Genomic DNA, 8,021 nt, shown 5'->3' on the forward strand with positions numbered 1-8,021 from the left:
ACCTCTTCTGCACCCCTTTCAAAGCACATTGCCCCATGACCTGTTTGTTGCAATACCACTTCTCATTTCAGTAGTGACTCTCTAGATATTAGCTTGAGCAAAAATAAAAAAAGCCCAACATTCACTCACACCAAGTTACAGCTTATTAATGAGAGTGCCCTCATTAACACACGCCTACATACCCTGTTTTAAGTTCCAAGATCACTATAGTTATCATCACACCAACAACCATAATTTTACACTCACTTGTTCCTTCAGTTGCTTGATGGATTGCTGGAGGGTCAGTACCTGGTTGAACAAAGGACTCTCGAGCGTGTTACGCAAAACAGTCAGGTTTTCATTATGTTGGGAATCTCTTTTCTCACGTAGTTTTGCTTGCAGACGATCAAGAATCTGCAGCACCTGTTGTTTATCTGCACCACAACATGTTAGGAACAGAGTACACGTTAGGAACAGAGCTTCATTTCTCACTGCCTAACAAAAGTAATCACTTTCAGACCACATACCTGCAGCAGGATTTTCAGGCATGTTGAAAGGTATTTTTGGAATTACTCAGAATAACCTAGATGAGGTTTGAAAAGAAAAATCAAATTAATAATATATATATCCAATCAGAACACTAACAGATACACAGTCAATAAATGCATTAATAAAATACCAGGACGACTACAACAAAGTTAATAGAAAAATACTACTACCTCCTGTTGTTTACCCCGAGTATTCAACAAAGCTCTCAATACAGCTAGTTGCACTGCAGCCTCAGCACATCCAAAAATCTTTCCCTGTTCCGTGTGCTTTTCCTTTCACACACAGGAAGGAATATGAACATCTCTTTCAAATAAGTAAAAATGCAGGTTATAAAAACAAACATTGTCCAAGAAAACTGAGAGACAGCTATGTTCAACCAAATTATTTTGAACATTGATATTAAAGTTGTGATCTTTTCAAATATACATACAGTTAAAATCTTCTGATTATTTAGAAGATACTTTCTACCTGATTATTTGTAGACAGTATTCTTATCAGGATAGCTCCACCCTGCTGCATGGCAGTATAGGTGAAACCTTGCTATATATACACTATATATAGTGCATATATGTACACAATATACCTATAAAATGGTGAAGTTCCCTCCACTCATAAGACAGCATAGCATTAAGGCCCAAAATTGGCCAAATCAATCCCTATTCCAACACTTGCCTACTTGCATGTTCCTGCAAGTTCTAATTGCAGCCCCACTGCTGAACAGGTGAAAGAAGCCCGTTCCCTTCTCCTACATGTGATTGCCTTTCTCTTTTCCACGTATGTGACAAACCTTTAAGGAGCAGAATATCCTTTACTGTGCTCATCTACAGTGCCAAATAGAACAGGTCTCCAACTGAGGCTGAGGCCTGGATGGCAGTATAAAAACAACAGACTTGCAATTAGCAGCGATGATAAATTTGTACCCTTACTTGCATGTTATTACGTTGGTGCAGAGCCTGCCATTCTGAAATCTATCAAGGCAGTTATATCAAAACATACAGGAGAAACAAGATTTATTCACTTAGTATAAGCTCCTCTGAAAGAAGTCAGCCATTTAATAGCACAAATTTACATAATTTTTACTCTACCTAGTATATAACTGCGTAATTTCAGAATAATATATTTGGAATTATTTTGGAACAGAAACAACATATATGTATATTTTAAAAAGCAGTTGGTGTATTCACTCTTTTAGTCTTGCAATTCGAGAGTAGGAAGGGTCATATGCATCTGAATGTAACACCAGGGTGAGGTGTCTCTCCCAGCAGGACCTCTGGTCCTTTCAGCTCTGCCTTTGACACTGCCTGTGCTCACACTGGAAACATCTTGAGTTCCAGGAGGACACTGTTATATTTAGCAAAATATTAAGTATGCAGGTGAAAAGCTTCTCTTCTCCTGAACAGTCAGATTAAGCTGATTTACCTAATTTTAAAAAAAAAAAAATTGGAGGTGTGTCACAAGCCACGTTTTCAAATTTGGGCACCCTTAACTCTATCTGAGCAGCTTTGGCTCCTGGAGGAATTCCTGCAGAACTCAGTGGGTTTGCGTGGTTTCCACCCAGGGCCAAGCAAAATGAGTCGCTTTGCAAGACTATTAACAGATTTAGGAGGTCATTTTAAATCAAACTCATAGCAAAAGTTGAAGCAGCAAACCCATACAACCCCTGAAAGATTTCCAGGAATGCATCTGAACTTTTGTAAGTGGTGCAGCTTTATTTTCTTTTCCATTCGAAATAAAACACTTCTAAGAGCGGAGTAGCCTTTGATTCTGTGCTGAGATCTGATTCTGAAGAACAGATGAAAATACCATTTCCTCATACATTCCTGAGTCTTCACCTAAACCAAAAAGACAAAACTTAACCACCTTGACTAAAAATATTGTATGAATCTTAACAAAGCAGGACAAAGAACATGGAAATTTGTTCCTTCTTCCCAATTTAACTTTCCTCATCTGTTTTTCTACCTCACCTCAGCCGTTGAAAGAGGAAAAAAAAAATCCAACAACTTAAAGCAAGAGAACCAACATCAGAAAGGGATGCAAAACAACTCCTACAAGGAAAAGTAGCTTGAAACACCTTTAAAACAGCAGTAGGGTGAAGGAAAGATTAAACCCAGAAAAGAAATCCAGCAGAACAGGAAATAATGCCGACTTGACACCACCATGCCCATCCAATGGCTGAAGCCAAGAGGCTGGTCCAGCTCTCCAGCCCTCTTTCATGCATTTTGTTCTTCCCTTTCCATCTGTGCCTTGCACTCATTCATCTGATCCCACAGTAAGCTGGAACAGGGAGCTAAACACACAGAAAAATCCTTCACATTTTGGTAGGGTGAGCTTTTTGCCCCATTAGCTCTCAACTGCCAGCACTGGCACAGAGGGGGCCGAGAAGCACCAGGGAAGCGGGACCACACCTTGCCGCGACAGCAGCTAGCGGTTGCAGCAGCCCAGCTGCACTGGCAAACTGCACCATGAGAAATAGCCTGAGTCATTCAAAAACAGCCTCAAAGTGCCGCACTGACAGCCTTCAAGATTAATCTTTTTTCCATTACAGCGGGTATAACAATAGCAATTATGAGAACAGGTACAAATCCAAGAAAGAAAAATTTAAGCAGAAAAATGTAGGTAAGAGATCTAGGCAGAAGTCCCTGAGAGAAAGGGGTGCAAAAGAGGGGAGAAAAACAATATTAAAAAAAAAAGTTTCAGCTTCCTGCTTGAGCTGCTCCAAAGCATTGCTAAGAGCCATTACAGACCACTCTGTACCAGTGGACACCAAAGCAGACCTCAGGTACAGTTCATATAACAGTTCAAGTTTACAGAGCGCTTTGGGATTCCTTGTGATCAAAGCTGGCCTCCAGCCAGCTAGCAATGGGTTTTAATGATTTTTTTTTTTTTTGGTGCAATATGTTAAAACCACCCTCAGTATTTCTTTGTTCTCCTTTCTTTCACAGAAAGAGAGTGGGGGGAAAAATAAAGTGTGCTACATTTTAAAGTGAACAGCTCCTTCTGGTGTAAGGGGATCCCTGAAAATATAAACTAATTTAGAGTTTTCAAGTAATGTGTTATTGAGGACAGGTCTCTAAGATTGGCTTTTGGGCATCAGAGAAACACACAACTCCACATACTATTGCGCTGTTTATGTTTGGAGACCCAAACAGCTAATTATTAAATGATTTCCAAACACTGATGCTAAGTCCAAACAAGGTGTCAACAGACAGCTGCTAAATCAAGAGGTCCATTCCTAGATGATAATTTTGAAGAGTGGTCCAAAACACTATGGTTTGTCTTGTTAAAATCAGCTCACCCACTCTGCATTCAACTTCCTTAGCCCCATTCTCTGATTTCTACAGTTACTAATTTATCCCATCAGTAGACAAAACTGCAAACCTCAGTTCAAAATTTATGTCACAAGTCCCAATATAATTGTAAAATCATTGAGAAAATAATGAATTTCAGAAAGTTTAGTGTTTTCTAGCACCAGAAAAAACACCACACTCCAGCACAGTGTGCATCTGGGTTTTTACTGTCTTCACTTTTGAGAGCTGAACTCAATGCATTACAGGGAGTGGGAAAGTTTCATAAGGTTTTGTGTGAAATCCTAGGACTTGGATCTTCTTCAAAAGCAGACTAAGAAAAAAGGAATTCCCCCATGCTGATGCCAGAAGAGGTCATCAGAAGAGCTGAAAGGTTTAAGCCTTCCATTGCCATCACCCCCCTGCCAGCTGCCTGCCACTTCCACGGAGACACAGGGTGCTTAACCCTGGCACATCCCAGAGCCGGAGGGGAACATGACACCCCTGACAGCAGCCTTGACAAACACCTGCCCTTTGTGAAGGTCTGCTGAAAGACAAAAATAAGGGTTTTCCTGCTGAGGTCTGAAGGAGGACACAGTTGAACCAGCAGATATTCTTCTTCCAATTTCTCCACACACACCTAACAACTACAACTGCTTCTACCCTACATCCTTCAACTTGGCCTCCAACAACCTGTATCCTTCCAAGAGACGCGCCTGCAGGGTAAGTCCTGCCTTATGAGAGGCTCTCCCCACTCAGTGTGGGTGTAGCCTTTTGGGACGTGAAACACTGCAAGTCCTTAATGCACCAGTGATAACTGCTGCTGTTTTTCAAAAGCTTCTAGCACAGCCAATCTGAGCAGCCTGCCACAGGAACAGCCAAGGGTACATCCCAATCCAAAGTCACCTTTCCGCACTAACGCGGTTGTAATTTTTCCTGGCCCTGTTATCAGAAGTGACCGATACAGTGCATGTCATCTTCATCAGAGATTTCTCTGACTTGGAAAATTTCAGCCCAAACAGTTTAAAATTTGATAAAGGCAAAAGAAAGGGGAAATAGCACTTGTCAGTGTGATCTTAATCTTAAATTGTCCCAACATAGCATCACCTGTAACTTCAGATACTAAAAAATTATATTGTTTACATGCCATCAAGCGATTACACTGTGAAAAACAACACAATTCTAACACATCTTTTGCTGTCCTACACATTATGCTCAGTTTTCCATCCTGGTAACGCAGAGAAGAATTCAGTCCAACCAAGCTCAGCACGTACACACCTTCCAGATGAAACCACCAAAATCTCCTGTTCTTTGTAATGCTGCAGTATTTATAAAATGTGCTACAAAGCACATGCTGAGTGTTCCTGGTACTTGAAAGAGGAAACAACTGAACAGTCCTGTGAGTACCTACACACAAATACACCATGCATCGCCAAGGTGAAGCAGGTCAAAGCTAAATACTGTTAAATATCAAAAAACTATTCCATAGGCAAACAGATTGTGTCCTCTTGTTACATACAATTAGTGACCACAGGATGAGGAAAGCAAAAAAACCACCACCCTGCATCTGTGATTACCAGTCTCCATGCAGATCAAGAGGAGTCTTAGTCACTCTCAAGTTGTGCTAACTTTTAACAAGCAGAACCTGAATTCCTGCAGACTTTGGCCGCCAGGGAAGTGCTGGTGTGGGCTCTCTGATGTCTAATAGAAAGGTGAGCTCACGCTGAAGCCATTCTCCATGGAGCAATAACATGCTCTTGGAAACCTACTCTCACAAAGCTTGAGGAAAACTTGTTTCTGAGATCTAAATATTTTCATATTCTACTGAAATTAGCCAATAAATCCTAGAATTGCTATGAGACAATGTACACGATTAACAAATCACTTCATGGGGAGCAGAGCTGTTAGACCTGGAACCATACTGAATTTCTAAGCTTCAATAATTTACACAGAAAGCGAAAGAACTGTTTTCTTATTAATCAACTGCTAAATAAAGAAAAAAACGTGCTTTGTTAAGAATCTCCAAATTGACGGGCACCAACAGAAAGAGTTGCAAACTGTATGTGTTTTCCCTAGCGCCTCCTCTCCTCGTCACTACACCGTCTCTCCAAGCAATGGAAACTGCTTGCGCAACACAACACTAAGACGACTCCTGTGTCCCAGAACGCCTTTGCCCGCCATCAGGAGCCAAGCAGCTCTCCCCGGCCTTTACTGTGGGTGTCAGGGAGCCACAGAGGACCCCAGTGCTTGAAACCTAAAGGGCTTCGAGGTGGGAGCCTCAGGCTGAGTCCAGGCTGGTATCCTGACCATGGCAGTGCTTACATCGAGATACAGTTCAGACGCTGAGGAAGAGAGATGGTAGGAAACTCTTCTCCCGAGGATCAACTCCACCACCAAGCGCTAGGGCCGGGCTGAGCCTCCGTGTCTGAAGAAGGAATTAAACTGCTCCAGAAGTGACCTCACAGCAAGCTGACTTTACCTGCCAGGGAGAGGCGCCCCCTCCCTAAAACCACATCTGCCAGCTCCCGCGGCGTCGACGGCAGCGAGGCCTCCCCTCAGGGCTACGCCGCCCGCCCGCCGCCCCTCCCCGGCCCCACCGCCTTCGCTACCGAAAGTCTCGCCCGTATTAGGGGGCCGGGGCGGGCAGGGAGGAGGGGGACTCAGGCGGGCTCCCCTCAGCGCTGGGGGCGCTGCGGAGGCGAAAGGCGGCGCGACCGGGCCGCGAGCAGCCGCCGGGGCAGCGTGCGGTGCTGGGGGCAGCAGCCGCGGTGGGGCCGGGGCCGTGGCGGGAGCAGGGCTCCCCGCCGCGCCGTACCTGCGGGCGGGAGGCGACGGTCGGAGCGGCCCGATGGCCGCCGGTTCTCACCTGGGCGGAAGCGGGAAGCGAGCGCGCCTCACCTGCGGCGCAGGAAGCCGGGGCGGCGCGGCGGGAGAGCCGCCTCCCGGGGGACGGCCGGGCCGCATCCCGCCGGCGGGGGCGGGAGCGGCCAGCAGGCCGCGTCCGGAGGGGCACGTAACGCCAGTGCCCCTGGGGCGGGCCGGCTGGAGAAGCACCGCTGCTGGCAAACGTCCTCTCCTGGCTCTGGGAGGCCCGCGCCTCCAGCTGAGCGGTGCTTAAGAGCGGGGGCGAGCCCTCGGGTGCCGTGGAGAAGAGCGCACCTGAATGATCTGGAAGGTCGGAGAAGGGCAGGGCCCAGCACTTCTGTGCTACTGCTGAAGATAGGGCGATGGGGACTACGGGAGGGGGTCCTGCAGGCAAAGGCCCAGGGCTGAAGCTCATGAACGGGGCATTCAGTCTGGCCACAGGGGCCAGTGGTAGCTGCTCTGTGAAACACAGAGCTTAAAACCCAAGTCATTTTTCAGATGAACTCGATTCATAAATTACATACATATCAACATTGCCACCAAACTCCCTAGTGAGGGCAAAATGTAGGTGTAGACTTAATAGAAAAACTTTATTTGTATTCATTTGCAGTGAACCAGTGTCCAAACATTAATTCAGAGCCCTTCTGAACTCAAATTCCCACAGAGGCCTCAGCAGCACAGCCCCTACCACTTCCACAGAAGGGGACAGCAAAAGCCCTATGACAGCAGCTTGGACAGAGTTAAGGGATTATAACACTTCCCCCACAGAGCGCTGAACCAGCGATGCACGAACATCTCTCACAGCACTCACCTCAACCAGCACTGCACCCAACAGCACTCTGAAACACCCCATGTTACCTATGGCTTCTGAAAGATGCTGCACGTTGCCTGGGATGGCTTCTGTGTAGGAGCTGTGGCTTAAGTCCCTGCAGAGGCAGCCCAAGAGGAGGAAATAAAAGCAAAGTTTTCCTACTGCTAGTTGCAAAATACAGAACACGCACCATTTTAGTTGAAGTTAATTGCGGGAACTGCAAGTGCTTTCTACCTCTGAAACCTGCATGGTCATCTGTTTTCAGATTTTTTTAAAGCTATAGAGGCACACACACAAAGTGAAACTCTCAAAATAATTTTTATTCTGCTACACTGTTTCACTAACTCATTTGCAGCAGATCTTACACAGCCCCACCACTGGCATAGGATAAGGATTATAAAAGGTTTGGGAATTAATTTCACCTCATAACTTTGGCTTGATTTCCCCTCTTCCTAGTGCCTGTTTTGTTTTATTAAGCAATAGCAGTTGCACTAGAGCATGCAACATGCTAAGATCATTTTATCCTCCATTTT

General features: G+C 45.2%; 1 protein-coding gene across 6 annotated transcripts in view; it reads right to left on the reverse strand.

Moving 5' to 3' along the window:
* PATJ (PATJ crumbs cell polarity complex component) overlaps positions 1–6,896 on the reverse strand; it is a 156,530-nt gene extending 149,634 nt beyond the window's left edge. For 3 of the 6 annotated variants that reach the window (XM_075097404.1, XM_075097403.1, XM_075097398.1), the window contains exons 1-3: positions 6,628–6,714; positions 507–562; positions 247–413 (exon numbers count right to left, since the gene is read on the reverse strand). In XM_075097404.1, the coding sequence (XP_074953505.1) occupies positions 247–413; positions 507–528 (189 nt within the window). In that variant the 5' untranslated portion in view covers positions 529–562; positions 6,628–6,714. Of the gene's footprint in view, positions 1–246; positions 414–506; positions 563–1,315; positions 1,369–6,627 lie in introns of those variants that run through there. The other 3 variants (XM_075097400.1, XM_075097402.1, XM_075097401.1) reach the window with 3 other exon arrangements.
* Positions 6,897–8,021: the final 1,125 nt, after the last annotated feature.

This window comes from Phalacrocorax aristotelis, chromosome 6 (genome assembly GCF_949628215.1).
Source record: "Phalacrocorax aristotelis chromosome 6, bGulAri2.1, whole genome shotgun sequence".
Classification (NCBI taxonomy): Eukaryota; Metazoa; Chordata; class Aves; order Suliformes; family Phalacrocoracidae; genus Phalacrocorax; species Phalacrocorax aristotelis.